The 22,966-nt window shown below is 48.6% G+C and overlaps 1 protein-coding gene across 10 annotated transcripts; it reads right to left on the reverse strand.

The window, feature by feature from the left end:
* Positions 1 to 235: 235 nt before the first annotated feature.
* On the reverse strand, positions 236 to 15,582 carry arhgef37 (Rho guanine nucleotide exchange factor (GEF) 37). 10 transcript variants are annotated; one of them, XM_005463789.4, is made up of 20 exons: positions 15,447 to 15,566; positions 14,624 to 14,691; positions 13,657 to 14,006; positions 13,083 to 13,484; positions 12,897 to 12,981; positions 11,951 to 12,135; positions 11,650 to 11,747; positions 10,244 to 10,701; positions 9,000 to 9,129; positions 8,342 to 8,489; positions 8,051 to 8,250; positions 7,844 to 7,974; positions 6,456 to 6,560; positions 5,840 to 5,953; positions 5,297 to 5,466; positions 5,073 to 5,220; positions 4,867 to 4,995; positions 3,988 to 4,183; positions 3,627 to 3,796; positions 236 to 1,987 (listed from the first exon to the last, which is right to left on the reverse strand). In XM_005463789.4, exons 8-20 carry the CDS (start codon positions 10,688 to 10,690, stop codon positions 1,769 to 1,771), a joined length of 2,307 nt encoding a protein of 768 aa, XP_005463846.1. In that variant the 5' UTR covers positions 10,691 to 10,701; positions 11,650 to 11,747; positions 11,951 to 12,135; positions 12,897 to 12,981; positions 13,083 to 13,484; positions 13,657 to 14,006; positions 14,624 to 14,691; positions 15,447 to 15,566; the 3' UTR covers positions 236 to 1,768. The 10 variants fall into 10 exon arrangements, with proteins under 10 accessions (XP_005463846.1, XP_019202335.1, XP_005463845.1 ...); XM_019346790.2 differs by lacking the exon at positions 12,897 to 12,981 and having other exon boundaries at positions 15,507 to 15,568; XM_005463788.4 differs by lacking the exon at positions 12,897 to 12,981.
* Positions 15,583 to 22,966: the final 7,384 nt, after the last annotated feature.

Consider the following 22,966-nt stretch of genomic DNA (forward strand, 5'->3'; position numbering starts at 1 on the left):
GCAGCTTCCTGTTTCAGCTTGTTATTCAATAGATAAAGAAAACTTGTAGGCTGTGTGCAAATGTGCACACTGATGATGATGATGATACATGAACAAGAACAGCTGTGTCTCCAGATGTTTAACTGTAAAAGGGGCTGAGTGGGTGTGGACCCCACAGCTTCGTAAATCATCACAAATATTCAGGTGCTTCTTCTCACAACTAACAACTGATTATGAAATGATGCAACGCCACAAAAAAGTTTTGAGTTTAGTTTTATTGAAGCCACACTCTCTGCTGCTGCTCAGCCTCCCACCTGCTGTGTGACTGAGTTCAACATCACAACTGTGGCAGCTCAGCAGAGGTCACGCAGCCCTGTAGCATCGAGGAAACATCAGAATGACTCAGCAGGACCAACTGAGCAGCAGGTTCATGAAACCACACAGAAAACACACTGTGGCCGCGATTACCAAACACACACACAGTTAGTCTGATCATGCACACACGCTCCGAGTCTCTGCCTCCTTCTGGTGGTGAAAATGAGAACAGCATGCGAGGAAGATGCTGACCTGGTTTCTGATCAGACAGAAAAAGCCAGAAATGTTCCCTCTGTGGTTTCCGTGTGTGTATGGGTTCAAATATCTACTTCCTCCACATAAGGAACGCTGCAGCTTCATCTGCACGTCTGTGGGATTAAAACTTCCCAAAATAACTGAGGAATGAACCGCTCCCCTCATCCTAAACCGGGCTCTGAGGAGGGGAAATCAGGTAAATGTTCTCAGGCTGAGGTTTCAGTCTATCTGACTAACCTGAGGACATCTGGTATTTTAGGAGAGAAGCATCCTCCTCCTCCTCCTCCTCCTCCTGACATTCAGCCTGATGGGAACAGCTGAGCAGCTCTGACTCCCGGCCTCCCTCCCTCTGCTCCACCCTCACAGCAGCTGAGGCTGCTCAGCCCCACAGGAGGAGGCCAGGAGAGAGTCTGTGGTGCTCAAACGTTCAAGCTGCTGTTATCTGCAAAACTACTGGAGCTCAGCTTCCTGTCTATGACCTGAGAGCCAATCAGGAGGCTCAGAGATGCTTTCAAATGATTCTGACCCAAAAGTGCGGGAATCAAGAAATGCTGCTGCAGCTTTAGTCCGGCCGAGCAAACGCCACAGACGTGACCTGCACTCCCTGAGCCGTATCCATAGCAACAAGCATCGTCAGGTGAAGGCAGGAGGAGGTTATTCTGTCCTGACCCATTTCACTCCTACGTAAAACTCTGGATTCAAAGCACAACGAAATTTAAATCCGCTCATAGGCAAAGCAGAAACTGCCGCTGTCCTTCACCCCTCTCCCAGCTCCTCCTCCTCCTGAGTCTTGTTCTTCCTCGGCCTCGGAGACGTGTCACATTTACATCACATTACTCAGTCTGAGATGATGAGAGTGCCGTGTACCCGTCAGCTCTGCTGCAGGTGAAGAGGGTTCTCTCACACACACACACACACACACACACACACACGTTACAGTTAGCTTGAGAGAGCTCACACCCTGCATGTATGCAGCATCACTCTGAGGTTCATGGGAAATGAGCGCTTCACCGTCAGTAAACTTCATTTGCTGCTCCTGAAGCTTCGCTCCTGTGTACGCTGCACAGGAAGTGGAAGCAGGAAACGTCACAGGAGAAACTTTACACTTCCAGTCGTAAACAGGATAAAGTGGCAGGATTAACACTGAGACTGTAAACAGCTGATCCCGGGAGGCTCTTCCATCCATCCTCTCATCGACACCAGCTGCAGTTTCCACCCCCTAAAGGAAGAAGCCAGGGTTCGGGGGCAGGCCCGCTCCCATGGGAATGATTGCCAGGTAGGTGGAGGGCACGTAGCCTCTCTGACCTCCTCTGACCTCCACCAGGCTCCACTCGGGGCTCCCTCGTTTGTCGTGAGGCTCCAGGACACGAACGGGTTCTCCGGCCCGGAAGGAAACTTCGTGTTTGGATCTGGCCGTGAAGTCGTAGGCGCCCACAACCTGGAAACATTAAAAAAAATCAGCATTTAACGGTCTCCGCTTCCACACCGTCATTTGTATCCACACATCCTTCCTCTATCACGTACATGCACCTCCTGGCTGTCAGGAGGACCAAACATCATCAGCGTTACAGAGTCAATCTGTGATTAAGCTCCACTCAGTCGCTCCTTTCATACCTGCAGACCGCACAGGAAACAGAGGCAGAAAGCGACAGCGTCTTCCCTGACGGCGTTTAAATAAAGGTCAGAACGACACTGCGAGTTGCAGATGTTTCCAGCTGCAGAGGCTGATACAGCAGCATTACACACATCAGTGTGTCATCAGCCCACACACACACACACACACACACACACACACACACTCGGCTGTAAACACCAGCGTGGGGTCGTTACTACCACCTGACCCGGCTTTTTCTAACGAACCGTGCTCAACAGCAGCGACGCTGCGACTGTAACATCAACAACCACGACAGCGTCTGCAGACGACACACCTTCACTTCAGCACGAGGACGAGGAGAGATGCTGAGGAGACTTCTGCTGCACACACTGCAGCTCGGCGCTTATTTTGCACTGAATTACGCTCAGAGAAGTGCGACGCATCAACACGAAGACAAGAAGAAGTACTCCGAGCACACGTCGTCACGTGTAAGACGAGGGTAGCACAGAACACATCTTCTTCTACCGTTTAAGAAACAATCAGCTGATGATGGTATAAAAACTGTAGGTTTGAGAGACCGGTGTGGACTGCGCCTCTGAGGTACAGAAGGACAGCGTGTGAGGACAGGTGGACACAGGCCTGCTGCTGGAGACGTGTGCATGCACTGGCACAAAGCAGATCTTTCCATGAACGCCTCGCAGAATACCCACGGGCTGTGGGTGGAACAGGATTGTATCTGTCATTCTTACTGATCACTACAAACGTGTGCAAACACTGAATGAAAACGTGAAGCTTCCTTGGATGCTGTGTTGGAGCATCAGCAGCGTGTCGTAGGAGCCCACAGCGTGTGACCGAGTCAGATCCACGTGAAGGCTGTTACTGGGTGGGCCAAACACTGTAAACACTGACAGCTGCCTGTCTTTAAATCACCTGCTCAGGTAGAGCCGCTCTGTGTCACATTACTGTTCAGGAGCAGACCGCCGAGAGTCTGGCGCTCCATCAAGCAGCGTATCAACGCCTACGAGGATGTGACAGCGTCGCATTTGCTGTGCACAACAACAAATTCAGTCTTACTGTCGTGACCAGAGCTGTCCTCTGTGCCGCTGCATGCTGGGACGGCCAGTAACAGGTGGAGCTGGACGCTGTCAAGGTGGAGAGGAGGATGTTGTCCAAGATAAGGACGACACCTCCCACCCACGCCACAACGTGCTGGCCAGTCACAGGAGCACGCGCAGTCAGAGACTGACATTACCCTTAATGCACCACTGAACGACACAGGAAGTCATTCCTGCCCGTTTGTACATATCAGAGCGAACTTTGTAACATGTTGTGTTATTTAATTAGTTCAGTCTGTTCTTATTATCTCGGGGCGACTTATTAAAGTATTCTGACTGCAGCTGGATGATCACCCTGCAGTCCTGCGCTGGTGGACAGCACGCGGCCTCCGTCTCCTGGACAGTCCAGTGCAGAGGAATTTAATTACCTGGAAGCAGGGCTGACTCATGGGCAGTGGGGCATTGCCTGCCGGGCTGTAGGAGTGTCTTCTGCGTGCGGTCACGTCTTCTGCCAGGCTCGGGTGTGGTGAAGGGGGCGGGTCGTCTGTTGGCTGGTGATAGCGAATGAGTTTCGAGGCAGCAGCGTAGCCTCGCTTCCCTGCGTGAAGACGTAAATATAGTTTAACATTTATTTGTTCACAGTGTCAGACCAACCCGGTGTGCCCTCACAGAGCGATCCCATTGGCTGCTCGTCTGTTTCAGTTGTAATAACAGCGGCTTGCCAGCAGATGGCGCCACAGTTCTTCCTCTCAGGTTTTAGTGCAAACGTCATAAAACCTGAAGTCTCACCTCCTGCATCGACCAGCCACCTCCTTCTGTCTCCACGGCTGTCGGCCTCGCTAATCACCGCCACCAGCTCGCCCTTAGTCAAGTTCAGGTCCAGGTCCCGGGTGCCCACGACCGTGCTCATCACCTGGAAGATCTTTCCAGAGCCGTGCTTATGCGTTAGCTGCTTCAGACGGCGCTGAGAGGACGGGCTGAGAGGCTGAAAGACACGAGCAGACGTCAGATCTCAGAGAGGGCAGAGCTGCTGAATTACTCACACATGTTCAAATTTACCTGGAAGGTGTTCAGAAATGAAAACAATGACTCAGAAGGAGACACTTCTGGTTCTGCAGCTGCAAAGTTGCAGAACCAGAAGTGGCACATTCACAGCGTCTTCGTCTCTGACTTTTTATCGCCCGCGAATGACGTATGATGATGATTCGCCACATTCTTCAGCCAGAACCTTGTATTGTAACCTCCAGCTAAATGTGACGTGACTGGAACATCAGATCTTTACTGGGACCAGCAGCTGAACCAGTTCACACGAAACACGCGGCAGAACAGGAAATACAGGTGGCGAACGATGCTCGAAGCTCACACAGCAAACTCCGCCCACCGAACACCGACAATCTCAGGAAACTGAAGCTCAGACTGGGAGCGTCGGTGTGACACCATGGCGTCGGTGTGGTTAAATATTCGGAAAAGGATGTTTACTGGATGATAAAATCACTGTTATATTTTTTACTCTCACCTCTCAGCAGTAACCAATCAGCTCAAAGCAAACATGTCTGAGGTCAGCTGAGTGGTCCACTGTCACCCATAGTGCTCTGTAGCTTACAGTGTAAAGCGCCCTGAGGTGGTTTGCTGCTGTATAAATGAATGAAAGCCGATCTGAACACTAACCTGGGCATCCGGCGCGTTGAGCTTGTCCTCCAGCATTCGACATAAATGCTGCAGCCTCCTCGCGCCTTCCAGCACCGAAGACTCTGCCCACTCCCAGAATGCACCAGGAGAAAGGCTGCTGTGAGGGAGCTGCAGGGAGACACGTGAAGGATGAGCACAGATATCCAACGTGTTTTCATGCATCAGCCTGTCTGTAAGGACGTCACCTGCTGAGCGAAGCTGTGAAACAGCTGCTCCATGTCTGCTGCGAGATCTCTGTGCAGACAGCTGAACGTCCCCAACGTGCTCCACATCATCTGCAGAGCCAGCCCGTTAAACTGAGGGAGCTCCGTCAGGAGCAGTGTGTTCAACGTCCTGTCAGGAGGAGAGGGGAGTAGAGGAGATCACTCACAGCTCCAGCCATCAGGAACCATCAGAAACCAGTTCCCACCTGTACGTGTTGGCCACAGCCTGCTCCTCGTAGCTCAGGTTGGGTTTTCCTTCGATCACCTCGTAGTCGAGCAGCTTGTCGAGTCTCTTCCTGATTAGGTTCCTCGGGCCCACCAGGAGGTCCCGGAGAGCGCAGAGCGGCTGGTGGATCAGCTTCCTCATCCTCTTCTCCTAGAAGAAGGAACAAAGAACAGATCGACATCAGCAGACCGTCGTTCACTGCATCATCCTTTCACAGGGGGCAAAATATGCATGTCCACCTCTGCACGCACTCAGAGACGCAGCGGCCTGTGTCTGACCTCTGATCATGTTCTGAGCGTGTGCAGAGGAGATCGGAGGCGGGATGCAGGATGCAGACCGTCCACCAATCAGAAGCTGTTTACACAGAGAGAAGTCTGTGATGTAATCTGTAAAGTTTGGTGCTGTGTCTGTGATCGTAGTTCATTCTGTCCTCTTAACTGGACACGAGCCGACAGGATGCAGTGCTGCAACACTTCCTGCACCTGTAAAGACCGCAGCACCGCTCTCAGAGTTAATCACTCACAAACATCGGGAGGATCCACTGTCGGAGCGCCGTCGTGATCTCCTTGTAGCAGATCGGTGCCTTTTCTCCGTCCATGTCCAAGTCAAAGTCCTCCGTGCGGCAGGACAGGAAGCCCTGCAGAGCAACCACACACAGCTGAGCGCTCGGCTGCCCAAACACGATTCGCCGACCCCAGCGCGTTATTTTACAAACCAAACATGTACATGCAAACACATCAGAGTGAAGCTGAAACAAAGAAACTGCAGACGGAGAGCAGGAGATGTGGGCCGGTCGTCCTCGCTAACGTCTAAACAAGCTAAACAGCAGAGAGATACAAAGAGCTGAGTGTTGGTGTGAAGGACAGAATGAGGAAAACAGAAAGGTACACAAACATGTGTGTGGCCTCCTGACAGAGACTCACAAACTCATGACTGCACGTCTAATTATAGCATCTGCTGCAGACGCTGACCGTGAGTCACAGCCTGAAACAGTGACTGCTGCTGACCCGTGCAGCCAAAACCCACCGTTAGAGAAACTCATGTTTTACAATGAGTTTATTCAGGTTTGATATTTAGTCACTAAAGTCCACTAAAGCTTTGAAGTCGAGAGACAGGACAAAGTGTGAGTGTGAGTTTACCTGGAGGTGCTGCAGGTACATCTCCACGTTCTCCAGCAGCTCCAGGATGCCGTTTTCCAAAACATAGAAGAATCCTTCCAGGGCATCAAATTCCTCGTCCACCAGCTGCAAGACATCCAACACTCCGGTCTAAATAGATGCTCTGAGCTCACACACTGCTGCGCTACATAAACCAGCTGTGCTACCTGTGACACGCTGCTTTAAAACATGTAGTAATGGGGTCAGTGTCAGTAGGAGCGAGAGGTTCAGAGAAGATACCCACCTGCTGTTTGTGAGGCGCAGCCAATCAGAAGACATTTGTCTTATAGGAGAAGCACCAGGATGACGCACAGAAGGATTACTGTGAACTGTGGATCATGCAAAGCTACTCTGGTGGAATCCAGGAGTGAGAACAGCAGGTTACAGCTCATGCAAAGCCTCCGTCAGTCATACACTGTAATGATACGTGTGGAAAGATCAGCAGGGGGAGCAGGCTGCAGACAGGAAGTGTCTGATCAGACCTTCCACTGTCCCCACTCCACAGCTGTGCTTCCACCCAACAGCATTTGGTCGATCAGACCTTCCAGTGGTCACCTGAGCTTCACACCCACGCACATGCACCTGTGGCTCACCACGGCTGAATAACACCACCCAAACTTAAGGCCCGGTTGGAGTGGAGCGCTGTACTCACTAGTGTTAGTGTAGCCCGGCTCAGACTGATGCTGATCTCCCTGAGCCTTGCTCTGACGTCTATCTCCCTCTCCCTTTTACAATCCGTCTCTGGACCCTTCCCAGATGAGCGTGAGTGAGAGTGAGCACGGTGTGGACTCTGGATTTGGACTGAGCGTGCGTTCCCCTTTTTCACAGCCCCCTTCTCCCTGCCTCACTCTATACATGTACACATCACCGGTGTTGTAAATAAACCCACTTGTCTGATTGCACAGTTCAGAGTCCAGCACAGCAAACCTGACAGTAACTTACTGCGAGACATCGATTGTAATTTTTATACTCATGGAGGATGTGTGCTGTACAGTCACTCTGGCTCGGACATTCACACCCACGGTGAGTGGGTCTGAACACAGCAGTGGACTGGGGAGAGTGGGAGGTCTGATCAGACACTTCCTGTCTGCAGCCTGCTCCCCCTGCTGATCCTTCCACATGTATGATTATAGTGTATGACTGACGGAGGCTTTGCATGAGCTGTAACCTGCTGTTCTCACTCCTGGACTCCACCAGAGCAGCTTTGCATGATCCACAGTTCACAGTAATCCTTCTGTGCGTCATCCTGGTGCTGTCTGACACAAGCTGTTTTAGCTCCACCTCCTTTAAGACAGCATTCTACTGATTGGCTGCTCCTCACAAACATGTGGGCGGAGCTTCCTGTGGCTGAGGCTCAGGGATCGGCCTACCTTAGGTTTGAGTCCGGCCTCGTGTTTGATCTGCTGACCGAGCCTGGCGGTCTTCTTGGCGATGCTGTGGGTGTTGAGGCGAACGATCTTGTCCTTGATGGTCAGCATTTCCATCTTCCTGTATTTGTCAGCTAGAAAACACGAGTGACAGTTAAAACCTTCTGCTTTCTCACGCCAACATCCGGCCCCATTAGTCACGCTCCTCACCGACTTCCCGGAAGCGCTTGTATTCGTTGATGCGACAGTTTAAGGCGACAGAGGTGTGAGCGGTCTGCTCCAGCAGGGCGTAGGCCGGGTGGGAGGCGTCGGTGTGCTTCTGGATGGTCTGCAGCAGCAGGGGGTAGCGGGCGATCCGCTGCACGGGCATCACCAAAAAGAAGCTCAACGAGGTGGCGTTGACGTCAGGCCTGAAGGTCAAGAGAGACACAAGACTCATCAGTCAGCTCCTCGGCTCTGAGCACTTCCTGTCCAAGGCGAGACGAGGCGCCGTAAACTCACGCCGCAGCCTTGATGACTCTGACAACCTCGTTCCACAGAGCCTCCTTCTGTTTGTAGCTGTTCTCCACCTCCGTCACATGATTGTAGTGCGCCAGGTACTCCTTATAGGCGGCTTCAATCTCTGATGACAGGCTGAGAAACGAGTCACCTGTCAGCAAAGGAAAACACACCTTTACTCCTTTACAGGAAGCAGCAGAAAGGAAGTTTTAACGTTCATCACGGGAAACGCCTGTGCCGAGTAAAGAGCGAAGACAATCATCACTGTCTACCTCCCGGGTTTCTCGATGATGATCATCTCGTGTTCATCCAACAAAAACTGTGAGAAGTTAGAGAAACATCAGCTTATCAGACGTCAGAGCGGCACAACGTCTGACGCGTTGGGGGGGGACTTTAAGGTGGACTTTACATGCTGAGCTGGTCTGGTCTTCCCCGGAACAAAAACAAAGAGGTGACACCTGTTTGATTCAGGAACTCACCTGAGCTGAATCACATTACTTCATCTTTAAATTTGTGTCAATAAAGAAACAAAAAGGATAAAAGAGTCAGAAAAACAACAAACAACAACCACTTCCTGTTTGACTTCCTGTTTACAACGACAGAAAGACTGAAGCTGTGAGGGTGACACGTCAAAGTAAAGGTCTGGTGTCAGGTCGCTTACAGAGACTCTGCAGGAAGTCAGGCTCTCCAGGCTGAAGCTGCTTCTGGTCCAGCAGGCTCAGGAGACGGCTCGATACGTCGATCACCTCCTCGACGTGCAGAAACATGCTGTCCAGGCCTGCTGGAGGCGGCTTCGGTCAGAGCAGGTGGAGGGAAGGCAGAAAATGAGGGTTTTAACCTGATATCAGACACTTCTTTAACCCCAAAGTCTGAAGGTTCCCCATTACAACCCATACACTCCCATTATAACCCAAATTACCCATTCTAACACATTGTGTTCGTGTATTTTGAGTATATAAAAACATCTGAAAAACGCTGAAAGTGATGAAAGTGATGGGGATGTGCTGCAGCAGCATCAGAGCTTGGCTGACCTCTGACCTCTGATAATAAAGGTGGATCTGTGCTCATTGTGGAATGACGGGGCAGTGGGTGTGCTGCCCGCTGGGAGGCTGAACAATGCACAATCTGCTCATCTGTCTCACAGAGCCGCCATTCACTCACGCCTTCGCCCTGCTCCCCGTGTTTCACTTTTGCATGCTCTACATTCATCTCTTATGGAACACCGCTCACATCTCTCCTGCTCCCTCGCGGTGTTTCCACAGCTCAGCTCTCGCCCATAAAGCCTGATTTCATTATGTTTTATGAGGCCTCATTTCATTAGCACAATGATTATAAGCTGTTATTTAGCAGTACTAAGCAACAGAACAGGCATAATGAAAAGCAGGTGATAAGAAGCCACTGAGAGGGCGCAGGATGCTAAAGCCCTCACCTGCTGCACAGGTGAGCAGCAGCTTTAAGTTCAGCCTCTTTCTTTTTGCTTCTTTGTATTGTCACTATCAGAGTTTGTCACTGTGACTGTATACACCTCTCTGCATTTATTCACTGCTTATTATTCATCTCTGTCCCCTCCCCGCCCCTCCCTCAGCCCTTCTTCCTCCCCAGCTGGATGAGCTCTATGAACAAGTGCTTGTTCTCAGAGGTCCTTGTTGGGGTGTTCTCTGTATTATTATACATTATCATTATTTAGCTTACAATATAAAGCACATTGAGGCCACTGCTGTTGTGATTTGGTGCTATATAAATAAAGCTGAAGCAGCTCTGCATGATTCACAGTCGATAATAATCCTTCTGTGTCTGATCCCAGGGCTCAATGCAGGCCCTAGGGTCGCCCTCCTTCTGAAACGAGCAGTTTGGCCCCTCCCCCTGCTTCCTGCTTCGATGGGCAGGTGTGTTCCTGGGTCCTACCTGTAGCTGCTGCTGCAGGTTGCTCCTGATGGTCACGGTGCTGAGCTGCAGCAGGCGCAGGTAGCTCCTCTCAGACTCCACGAGCTCCTGGATAGCCAGCTGCTGCCTCTGGGCCGCCCTCTCCTTGGCTGCTGCCTCCTCCTCCTCCTCGGCCCTCCTCTGGGCCTCTCTGGCCTCCTCTTCCAGCCTCTCCTCTGATAATGAGCTCTCCTCTGAAAAACTGTCCTGAGAGGAGAATCTCCGAGCAGCTTTTCCATCTTCAGGTGGCGCCTCCACCACTACAATCACCCCTGACTCAGGCGTCTCCTCCTCTGAGATGAACTTTTCCCCTCCAGTTTGATCTTTGCTGCTTCCAGCTGTCTGACCTGCAGCTCCCAGAGGAGACCGAGCAGACGAGGCTGGTTTAGGGAGAACCAGCGGGAAGGAGAGCCTCCTGGGCACCTCCATGATGGAGACGGCTGTGAAAGAAACAGACTGTCAGGTATTTCATTACATGTCTGAGCATCTTTGCTGTCATCAGTCTGCTCTGGAGCTTGCAGACTTCACATTCCCTGATGATTGAGAGGACGCACGCTGTCTCCATGGGAAATAACAGCGAATGACAAAGACTCACACAGACATCCTCAGCCTGACACAAACAACCAGCTCGCCAAACAACAACTTCAGCTGGAAGGAGAGTTTTCAACCAATCAGCACTCTGCTCACACACAGCATCCTCATCCAGAGGAAGAAAAGCACAGAGACGGCCGCAGTCTCTGTACAAACACGTCATTTAAACTAGTGTACTACACCACTGTTAATCAATATAGATCATCAATAACTAATAAAAGATAACTCTGAACTACAGACGACAGAAACTGAAGAAAAAGATTTTCCAGCCTGACCGAGTTTCAGCAACAGGTCGAAGCTTCCTGTTGCTTCCTCACACTGAAATACACACACACACACACACACACACACACACACTGAATAAATGACTGAGGAAGTGTGTCTGCACGTCTTTCAGTTTCCTTCAGAGGTGAAACATCTTTAAGCAAACTTAAAGAAGTCCAGACACTTTTCTCTCGGAGCTCCTTAGACTGCGATGACCTGGATGACTGAGAGCGTTCACAGACACTCAGGAAGTGTCCACCACCACCCCACCCTCCCACCACCACCACCCCACCCCCATCTGGGGGGCACGGTGACCCACAGAGGGGATTACTGAGATTTAAAATCCTCAGTCTAAACAGCCCCAAATCACAGTGAAAGCAAACACTGCCTCTGATGGTAAACTCCTTCACCCTCAGCAGAAAACCGATGATTCACAAATAACCCTGATCACCTAAAACCCTCAGACCGGGTCTGAACCGGGTCAGAGCCGTTTTTATGCAGGCGGGGACAAACTGAAGGAAGCACACGCTCACCTTTAACCCCGAAACACTGCAATCCCCTCAGCTCCGATCCTCACCCAGCTGCAGCGTCCTCGCTCGCTCCTCTCCCCGCCGCACTGAAGCAAAGTCTGCTGCAAGGACAACACACACACAGACAGACACACACAGAGTGTAACTTTCTCCACTGACTCACACACACACAGGCTGTGTGTGAGTAAGGGGGATGGGAGTGGAAAAGAAGGTGGGAGGGCTCACACAGGAAAACACACACACTCGTGCTGCTGAGTAAGCTGAGTGACTGCAGCAGCTGGTGGGGAGAGGAAGTGGCACTCACCCAGACAGAAACTGATTGGCTGACAGATCTTCAGACTGAAGGGAAGGACCAATCAGAGGACATGTTGATGAAACGCGGTGGGGTCCATGCAGCAGAGCTTCAGGCAGCAGAGGCTGAAGTTTCCCTCTCACAGGAGACAAAGTGCTGCTCCTCCTCCTGCTCCTCACAGGGATCGCTCAGATTCTCTGACAACAAACAGGGTTTACATTTACATTTAGGTCCTCTCTGACCTCTGACCCTGACAGGAAGTGAACACCACCCCAAACATAAAGACTTTATCCTGTATTAAAGGGCGAGTGAACTGCACATCCAGACTCTAACAGAGCAGCTTTGCATGACTCGCAGTTCAGAATAATCCTTCTGTATCTGATACTGCTTCATCCTGTGTGTGAAAGAAGCTGCTTTAGCCCCGCCCCCTTCCAGACGTCACTAGAGGGCAGTGGAAACACGGCAGGCCAGGTGGGGTGACCAGGAACAGCAGGTTGAGAGTAAGGGGGATACGTTTAGAAGCAGAGAGTCAGATCTGAGGTCTGCAGCACAAAGCAGGACTTCACCTGATCCAGGTAACCCCGGGTTTCTGTGAAGGGGGTTAAAAAAATAAACTGATGCTGTGAACCAAACCTGCTCCAGATTAGCGATCAGCAGGTATGAAATCCCCACCCACCAGCCAATCAGATCTCAGGAAAACAACGTCCCTGTTCCTAAGGATCCCTCAGAGCGTCGACAGCAGCAGGTCTGAAGTCTGTGCGACTCCGAGTGACAAATATTCATTCTCCATCACAACTTTGATGTGGGGTTCAGTTTCTGTTTTATAACCTTTAACATGCGAGTCGGTTACTGACTTTACAAACATTTATTTGACAAAATGCCTGAATGACGGACGGTTTCCTGTCCAGGCTTCAAACTTTATTAACACACACACTGATGCAGAGCTGCTGACACTGACCTCTGAGTCGTCTTAGTTTTATACTTTATTCTTCTCCTAACATCACTGTGATTGGCCACCAACTTTCAGGTGAGCGTCCTCGTGCCTGGATCAAGAAAGCCGAGTTCAGTCAGCGGGCTGGTAACCGACCGCCCTGATCTCTGACGTCGGGATACCCGGGGAACCGAGAAGGAACGGTGGACTCACCTCGTAGCGCACACCATCGTCCTTCCTCAGTGACATCATCCAGGTCCAAGGGCAGGAACAGCTGACAGAAAGCGCCTCTCACTCAAAGCTTTCACTTCAGTTTATTATTCCAGAGTTGGTGTGCGGCGCAGGTTCACACAGCAACTGGCTGACAGCAAACATCTGGAACATCTGGAACCTTCTCAGCCCGAGCTTCAGCCTGATGACCAGCGTGTCAGCGGGAATAAACAGGAAGACGTTATCGTGCCGCAGCCCGACAGGCTGACGAGATTCACATCGGCGTGTTTGGGTGAGTGTGCAGGGCGGGAGCGGCTTATCCTGCTCATAACATCCTTGGAATGTGGGTGAGGAATGCTGCGGGGCCGGACTCGGTCAGCTGATCGGCTGACGGATTCAGGTGTGCTGCAGGAAAAGAAAGGCTTAAAAGTGACGTGACACTTCAGGCATTCACCACCTGCAGAGCAAACACGCTGCTCAGAGTCCAGAGCTCGTACACTTCGTACCTGGAAAGCTTTCAGAGCCGTGCACATTCCCAAGCCGGGATTCATATTAAATCATAGCAACTATGACAAACCTGAGAGTGAAACATGACACAGACAGGCCTCGTCGCTCCTCACCGATCCGATCGTTCAGCGAGAGGTTTCACTCAGCCGACAACGTCTACCTGTGAGCTTCCTGGGACGGACCTCTACATCAGCAGCAGATCCAGGGTTCCTGTCTCTTCTGCCGCACTTCCTTCACACAGTGAGGAAAACTGATCCGATGCTTCGTGCTCAGTAAACTTAAATGTCCAATGACTGACTCGGACAAAGTTTTAGGTTTGGTGTGAACGCTCTCAGGCTGCGAGGTGACCTCAGGGAGAGGGGAGGATGGGGGAGGACTGGTCCTGACGAGGAGGGGAGGATGCACCGATGACGGGCGGAGCTGCAGAGACGACAGAAGGATTCGCATCAGAGTGGATGAAAAGATGGAGGCGGATGATCCGCTGTGGCGCCCACTACAGGCAGTGTCAATTTGGAAAAGTTTATTTTACTGTTTAGTTTCAGTAAATATTATAATACATGCTGTCGACAGGAATCTGACTCACAGCTGTACAAAGTGACCTGTCACACCTGAGCTCTCTGAGGTCTAAATCTAGACCCATCACAGCCTGACTGGAGAGAGTAAAGCTACAGACATCTCAGTCTGGTTGCTATTGTTGTTCCAGCAGCTCAGGTGACGTCAGCTCGACTCAGACTCAGCGTGGGTGGATCGTGTCTCAGCCTGACCTCGGAGCCTGCGGTCACCCTCTCCTGTCAGGCACGTCCAGTCGTCTCTTTGGGTCCACGGTGACCACGACCAGCCACAGAGTCACGTCACCGCTGACAGAAACCGTCCAATCGGAGAGCAGAGTTCAAGCGGAGGGAGTGAATCACTCAGGAAACTGCTGTGATTCTCTGCGAGCGCACACAGGCGTCACAGATGTGTCACTGCTGATGTCACTGAGCCGTGACCGTGTCCAGCTGCTTAAAGCGACGGCACAAAGAAGAAACACAAATTACCTTCATGGATCTTCATCGAGGACCGCGGGGACAGCAGAGGACTCCGCAGCACGGGGCTCAGCAAACACCTGAAACACACATCAGACAGGAGACACACAAAATTAAGTTATTACGAAAATAAGATTCATGTGGCTAAATGGTAACAAACTGAACTCTATGGGCAGAGGGCTAAATCAATCCCATCATTTGCAGACTAAACCCGCTGATATTACCAAAGTGTTTATTTTAAGGAGAAAATTTCTACTCTAAGAAAAGAGATCTACAACATGAAAGTGATTGAAATAACACAATAAGTCAAACAAAGTTTGACAGAGATTGAATGCAACTGAAAATGTGTTTAAACCATCAGATGGAGGTGAAATGATTACAAACAGTAGCTGATGTGATTAACTATAATTAACTTCAGTTTAGAAAAACGCAGCTGTCCTCCTGTTTGAATGGTAGTTAAAATTGTTCCTCTTAAAGAACAATAATGAGCCATGAGTATGTTACCCGCTCTGAGAGGATGGTGGAAGAACAGTATGACCTGATCAGTGTGTCTTTATAACAATGACGTAAATTCCGTTTATAAACACTAACGTAACTGATGATTGGATACTGAAGATAACAGCGTCAGATCTGAGCGCGGCGTTTGATTCAACTCCTATGATTCTGCTCGGCATGTCGATTAACCGAAGCCTGATTAATCATTAACGCGAGCAGGCGGAAACAAATCACGGACTGTTTCCGGAGGGTAGCAGACCTGCGGAGGAGGAGGAGGAGGTCTGCTACCCTCTGCCGTCCTCCACTCAGAGAGGAGCGGAACCCCCTGACACCTCCTCACCTTCCATCCTCTCGCCTTCGCACCTCTCCGTTTCCTCTGAGCGCGCGCCGTCTCTCTCACCTGTTGATGTACTGCAGCTCACGAACTCGATCAACACACACAGGACATCCGCCCTCTGCTCTAAAAAATAAAAGCATTCCGTTTTTTCAGAATAAAAGCGGCTCACCGGTCTGACTGCGTGGTGTCCCGCCCACTGAGCGCGTCCAGTGCACGAGTTGAAATGAAGAGAAATGGGCTGTATCCCAATTCCCAATTCAGGGGCTGCTCGAAATGCGGACCTGAAATGCGGCCTTCATTTCCCTGAATTTTAAGGCTGTGGCGATGTAGACTTCGTGGCCCAACATATCCCACAATTCATAGCGCGGCAGTCACTGTGGATAAATTTGCCGCAGACGGCAGAAGCGGAGCGGCCGAAGAGTAAACTGTTAAACGTAAGTAGTGAATATGATGTCACTTATTTATGTGCAAATGTTTAATAATGAGGAACATTAAAACATTACTGTTGGCCACATGTCGGGAAAGTTATGTGACATTAGTGATGTTTGTACTTTCAGCGGTAACTTGGTTTTAAAGCCTCTACTTCTAAATATATATATATATAGTCGACCTTAATCTTACAGAGAATGTGATGATTTTATGGATAATTAAAGTCAGTCATATATCCACAAACACAACAAGCTGAAAGTCAGTGATGCTGCTCGGTTTGCAGTCCTGAATATGACGGCACAAGCAGGATTCACTGCACTGTTAATGTTAGCTATGTTATATTGCTGCCTCTGTTCGGTGGTGTCGAGCCAAACGGACTTTAACGTGTGTTTGAACGAGCTGACGGTTCACTCGTTAAGCTGAAAGAAAGATGCTTTAATCACAGGAGTCACACATGTGTCCACTGGACCATCTGGAACTCTTCTTGTTTAGCACTGGTAATAACACAAACACTAAATCCTCCTTCTCTTGTATGGGCTCAAAATGTGGTCATAAATATTTTGTACTTGTAAATCAGGATTTGTATGTGTAAAAAGAATTTGTGCGTGCGTAAAAAAGATTTGTATGTGTAAAAAAGATTTGTGTGTGGACTTAGCCAAAAAAACCCCTGCAAGTTACAAGTACGAATTTTGACCCTATTTTTCTTCCTGTCATCTGATTGGTCAATGTCATGTCAATCACAAATGTAACAATCCAATCAGAGAACAGATGAGTTTGGCTGTCGGAGGGGCACTTTTTTGAACTGCAGGTCCTTGAAGGGAATAAATGCCCTTTTACATGCCAACCCAGCGTTTTCCTTCATCACCACGAAGGAAAACAGTCTGTGGACGTCCGAGTGTGGTGATTTTTGTGTCATAGGTCTACGTGCTTTATACAGGGACTTCGACAGCCTTTTCAACAGCGCTGCGGACCGCGGGGGGCGGGGGGCAGTGTTTTGGAAATGACAGTCTTCATTACAAAGCTTTCTTCGTTATGAATTAGCATACATGTTTTTATTGAACATTTGAAGAACTAGCAAAAAAAACAGAAACTGTTGTAGAGGACATAAAGTCAGAGATAGAAACGACAAGGAGCAGGTGCATCTAGTACAGGTAGAGCTGCTGCAAAAACCCACAGAGCTCAGCAGCCAGCGGGTGCTAACTGCTTTTAGTTAGCAGTTAGCATTAGCAGCACATCCTGCGTCCGATGTGAAAGGACCTTTATGCTGCGCACTGTGACTCACAGCAATGGTCCCGGGTCAGCCCTGACTTTGTGTTAAACTAATCCTAAAGTAATAATGGTATTTCTAACCACTGACATACCACAACTTTATCCTTTCAACAGCTGCTGAAAGTAAGGGGACCTAGCTGCTATCGGATATTTATATAGAGATCCTCCAGCTTCAAACTGTATTACCCTTCAAGGACCTGCAGTTCAAAAAAGTGCCCCTCCGACAGCCAAACCCATCTGTTCTCTGATTGGATTGTTACATTTGTGATTGACATGACATTGACCAATCAGATGACAGGAAGAAAAATAGGGTCAAAATTCGTACTTGTAACTTGCAGAGTTTTTTTTGGCTAAGTCCACACACAAATCTTTTTTTACACATACAAATCTTTTTTACGCGCGCACAAATTCTTTTTACACATACAAATCTTTTTTACACACACACAAATCTTTTTTACACACACACAAATTCTTTTTACACATACAAATCTTTTTTACACACACACAAATTCTTTTTACACATACAAATCCTGATTTACAAGTACAAAACTGATTTACAAGTACAAAATATTTATGACCACATTTTGAGCCCATACAAACTCACTGCTGTAATAACTTATGATTAATATAATAACTATAATATTGGCCATATCATATTTACACTGACTTTAGTCTCATGAACAACATTAGCTAATTGTTATTTACTAGCTAATCTTAAATGACTGTTCAGAACAGAACTGAAGGCCAACAATCATGTTTTACAGTCCTGTGGTCTCAGCCTCAAATACTTATTAAATCACACAAAGCTCGTGTAGAAACAAACACACGAACAAAATATGTTCTCCTTCATTTCTGTCAAACAAAGCTGTATGAAACGTTTCCAGCGGTTGGTGTTATGGTTGCTAGGCAACCTGGGCAGCGCGACGGAGGCTAGACCGTCCCATTTCACAAGCCTCGCACTTCCGGCCTTCGCGGTCTTTGAGTACGCGGCCCTTGAGGATCGTTGAGGCTGCGTACTTTAAGGCTGCAGACCCTGAATTGGGATACAGCCAAAGTCTGATTGCAGACGGAGCTTCGTCTCAGGCATCAACGAGGACTCACACAAAGGACCACCAAACACCTGCAAACAGCTGAGTGATGACGTTCACCATGGATCGGCTTCACTGCTTCCTCTCTGTTAGAAACACCTCCATGAAGTAAAGCATTCATTCAAATAAGGATTAAAAGACATGAAAACACTTTAAAGACAATAAATATATGAAATAAGTTTTAAACTGAAACCTTTGATTGGACTTCTGGAGAAATATTATCCAGTGTATCAGTCAGCTGTGGTCTGGCCTCCAAAGGTACCTCCACATGTTCTCTGTGCTTCAAACCAGTTTCAGATCACAGCATGACTTTCTGTCTGTCCTCAAAACGTGAGGAGGCGGCTGATGAAGGCTTTAATGACCACACAAGCTCAGTTCGGCCTCACAGGAAGAAGTCTGCATGTTTGCTATGTAACACAGAGAAGGTTTCAGTGTGAAGGCTGCGGATCCCGCTCAGTGTTTTCATCAGAGACGAATGTGAAAGTTTATTATCGGTAAAAAATGAAAAAAATTACACGCTCCTCCTCTTAGTCTTTGTATTTGATTTATTTATTTTATTACTCACATTATTATTATTGGGAGAAGACAGAAGAAGAGGGTTTATTATAATTATGCATGAAATGAATTTTAGGCTCAAACTGGAGACCAAACAAAGATAACAGGCAGACTCAGGCTCCTGTCTCTGCTCTCCTCTTCCTCTCGTGGGCATAGTGATGAAGAGCTGCTTTTATATAAATCAGGAAATGTGGATTATTAAACATGAGGTCTCTCTCTTCCAAGTCTCTGTTAGTACATGACTTAATAATTGATCAACAAATCGATTTACTCTGCCTTACAGAAACCTGGTTGCAGCAGGATGATTATGTTAGTTTAAATGAATCAACAATCTGTCTGATTTCTCAGACTTTTTATCCGATTTAGTGCTCACATAAAATAATGTAGATGCTAAAAATGAATGCCATGTTGAGGCTGTCAGTCTGTTATTAGACTCAATTGGCTTCTCTCAAAATGTAAAAGAACCCACCCACCACTTTAATCACACTCTAGATCTTGTTTTAACATATGGCATAGAAACTGAACATTTAACAGTGTTTCCTGAAAACCCTCTGCTGTCTGATCATTTCCTGATAACATTTACATTTACAATAATTGATTACACAGCAGTGGAGAGTAGACTTTATCACAGTAGATGTCTTTCTGAAAGTGCTGTAACTAAGTTTAAGAATATAATCCACCCACTGTTATCATCTTCAATGCCCTGTACCAACATAGAGCAGAGCAGCTATCTGAACGCTACTCCAACAGAGGTCGATTATCTTGTTAATAATTTTACCTCCTCACTACGTACGACTCTGGATAATGTAGCTCCTGTGAAAACTAAGGCCTCAAATCAGAAGTACCTGACTCCGTGGTATAATTCTCAAACACGTAGCCTAAAGCAGATAACTCGTAAGCTGGAGAGGAAATGGCGTGTCACAAATTTAGAAGATCATCATTTAGCCTGGAGAAATAGTTTGTTGATTTATAAGAAAGCCCTCCGCAAAGCCAGAACATCTTACTATTCGTCACTGATTGAAGAAAATAAGAACAACCCCAGGTTTCTCTTCAGCACTGTAGCCAGGCTGACAAACAGTCAGAGCTCTACTGAGCCAACCATCCCTTTAACGTTAACTAGTAATGACTTCATGAACTTCTTCACCAATAAAATTCTTATCATTAGAGAAAAAATTACCAATAATCATCCCACAGATGTAACATTATCTACAGCTACTTTTAGTACCATTGATGTTAAGTTAGACTCTTTTTCTCCAATTGATCTTTCTGAGTTAACTTCAATAATTAATTCCTCCAAACCATCAACGTGTCTTTTAGACCCCATTCCTACTAAACTGCTCAAAGAAGTCCTGCCATTAATTAATGCTTCAATCTTAAATATGATCAACCTATCTGTCTTGTCGGATCAGGCCGGACTCAGAACTGTACCGTTAAAGGGAGGTTTATTTACAACACCAGGTGACATATATACATATGTACTGTGACCCCAGAGTAAGAGTACAGGGCAAGGGTAACTCGTTCACACTCCTCTACACACTGTCTGTGGCTGACACACTCGCAGTCCAGTCCCACGCTGAAACTCACTCTCACTCATGCTCATCCAAACAGGGTCCACGGGAAACAGGCAGGGGTCCAGGAAGGTCTGTGCAGAGAGAAGAAACAGTCATTAGGGAAAACCAAGAAACACGACGGGACACAAAAAGATTCACAGGAGCATGAGCTGGGGCTACACTAACGGAAGTAAGTACAGCAATGCGGCAAAGAACAGCACGTACACCAAGGCCTTAAGTACTGGCAGGAACTATCATAGATGATGAGCAGCAGGTGAGTGATGAGTGGGTGTGGAGAACAAGGCGGAGACCAGGAACCAGGCACCACCCTGCTGGGGAGGAGTGAAGAGGGAGCGAGAACCACGAACAGAACACCAGAAAAGACGAGGGGACCACGACACTATGGGCGTTTCTCAATATGCGTACTTGCGTTCTCGTGTACTCGTGATACGTCATCAGTCGGAGACCAAGCACTGTTCCAATTCGAAGTACACATCAAGCCGAGAACGCGAGTACGTATTCGCGTACTTGAGCATTGAGAAACGGCCATTCTCTAATATTCACAGCAAGGATCTTACAAATATGGGCCGTTTCTCAATGCTCAAGTACGCGAGTACGTACTCGCGTTCTCGGTGAGTACGTACTTGCCAAGAACGCACGGGAGTACGTACCCGCCGAGAACGCGAGCACGGACTCGCGATTTGTACAATTGGAACACCTGCGTACGTGATGATGTCACAGGTCCGGAGTTCTTACTGCCGTCCCCTCTTAATTTAACTGTGAGTAACATGTTATGAAGCTTAACTTTAATCACAGCCAAACCGGTTTACTCAGGAACAAATAAAACACTGAAATAAACCTAACATTTAGAAGTGATCTAAGTGACTTATATATCATTTTTAACCTCAGTAGTGAAACCTCTATTAATAAAAATAGTGTACATGTACATACGTGTACATGCCTTAATAAAAACAAGCAGGTGAGATGTTAGAACGCTTTTATTTCTATTCTAGTGGACACTCAATACTATAGACAGCTGCTGGGGTTTCTTTAACCTGAGAAGTGAGAAGTCCGCCAGCGGGGGGGGGGGTTTGAAAATGATGTGCCGGGAGTCCGCTGTTGAGTTTTGGACGAAATGCATTCTGGGATATTTAGCTGTACCAAGTCCACACCGATGCATGCTCGATAAAACGGGCGGAGCGAGAACACATCCGGGACTTTTTCGCGTTCTCGGCTTGATGCGTACTTCGAATTGGACCAGTACTTGGTCTCCGACTGATGACGTATCACGAGTACACGAGAACGCAAGTACGGACAAGTACGCATATTGAGAAACGCCCATGGTATACTAGACCAAGATGGCGCCGAGTATGGCAGCCTCGTCGCGAGCTCCCACAAGCAACAGCTGTTTTTTGTGTTTAATTTTACTTTTCCTTTATTTTTTTACGAGTAGCACATGTCTCCTTGTGTACGACCGACAAACCTTACTGGACATAAAAGATGGACTTTCTCATCACTTTCCGGAGTTCAAGTTTTGCAACACGGACCCTCCGTTTGCAGACCCACCATTCATCTCACCTAAGAGCCTTTGTTCTCTGGCCCTGGAGGCCGCAAACGCCGACGCAGAGGGAGAAGATCTGGCGTTCTGGTTCGACTGAGACGGCGCACTAACAGACCACCGCTACCCAGTTTATTACTGGCTAATGTGCAGTCTCTGGAGAACAAGCTGTGCGAGTTTCGGGCACGGATCTCATTCCAGCGAGAGATGCGGGACTGCTGCGTGATCTGCCTCACAGAAACCTGGCTATCGGACAAGGTACCGGACTCCGCAATACAACTACCGGGGTTCTCTGTGCACCGTGCGGACAGGTCACAGGATCTTACTGGGAAAAGCAGAGGCGGTGGTGTGTGTTTCATGATCAACAACAGCTGGTGTGATTATGCGAACGTGCACCCGGTCAAATCATTCTGCTCAGAGGACCTGGAGTACCTGATGATTAAGCGCCGGCCATTCTGGCTACCGAGGGAATTTACAGCAGTGATTATTACGGCTGTTTCCATTCCCCCACAAGCCGACACTGACCGAGCACTCAGGGAACTGTACAGCGCGATCAGCAGTGAGGAAACCGCACACCCAGAGGCGGCGTTTATCACGACCGAGGACTTTAACAAAGGAAACCTGAAGAAAGTTTCACCAAAACTCCACCAACACATCCATTTCAACACTCGTGGAGACCGGCTACTTGACCACTGCTACACCTCTTTCCGGGATGTATACAAAGCCCTCCCCCGGGCCCCATTCGGCCAATCAGATCACCGCTCCATCCTGCTCCTGCCCGCCTACAGGCAGAAGCTGAAACAGGAAGCTCCAACCCTGAGGGTGGTGCACCGGTGGTTGGACCAATCGGAGTCTACGCTGCGGGACTGTTTTGATCACACGGACTGGGAAATGTTTCACGTGGCTGCGAATGACATTGATGAGTACACAGACTCAGTCTGCGGATTTATCAGGAAATGCGTGGAAGATGTCGTCCCATCCAGAACAGTTAAATCCTTCCCAAATCAAAAACCCTGGATTAACAGAGATGTTCGCACGGCGCTGGCGGCACAGAGCACCGCTTTTGCCTCCGCG

Source organism: Oreochromis niloticus, linkage group LG2 (assembly GCF_001858045.2).
Source record: "Oreochromis niloticus isolate F11D_XX linkage group LG2, O_niloticus_UMD_NMBU, whole genome shotgun sequence".
Taxonomy (NCBI): domain Eukaryota; kingdom Metazoa; phylum Chordata; class Actinopteri; order Cichliformes; family Cichlidae; genus Oreochromis; species Oreochromis niloticus.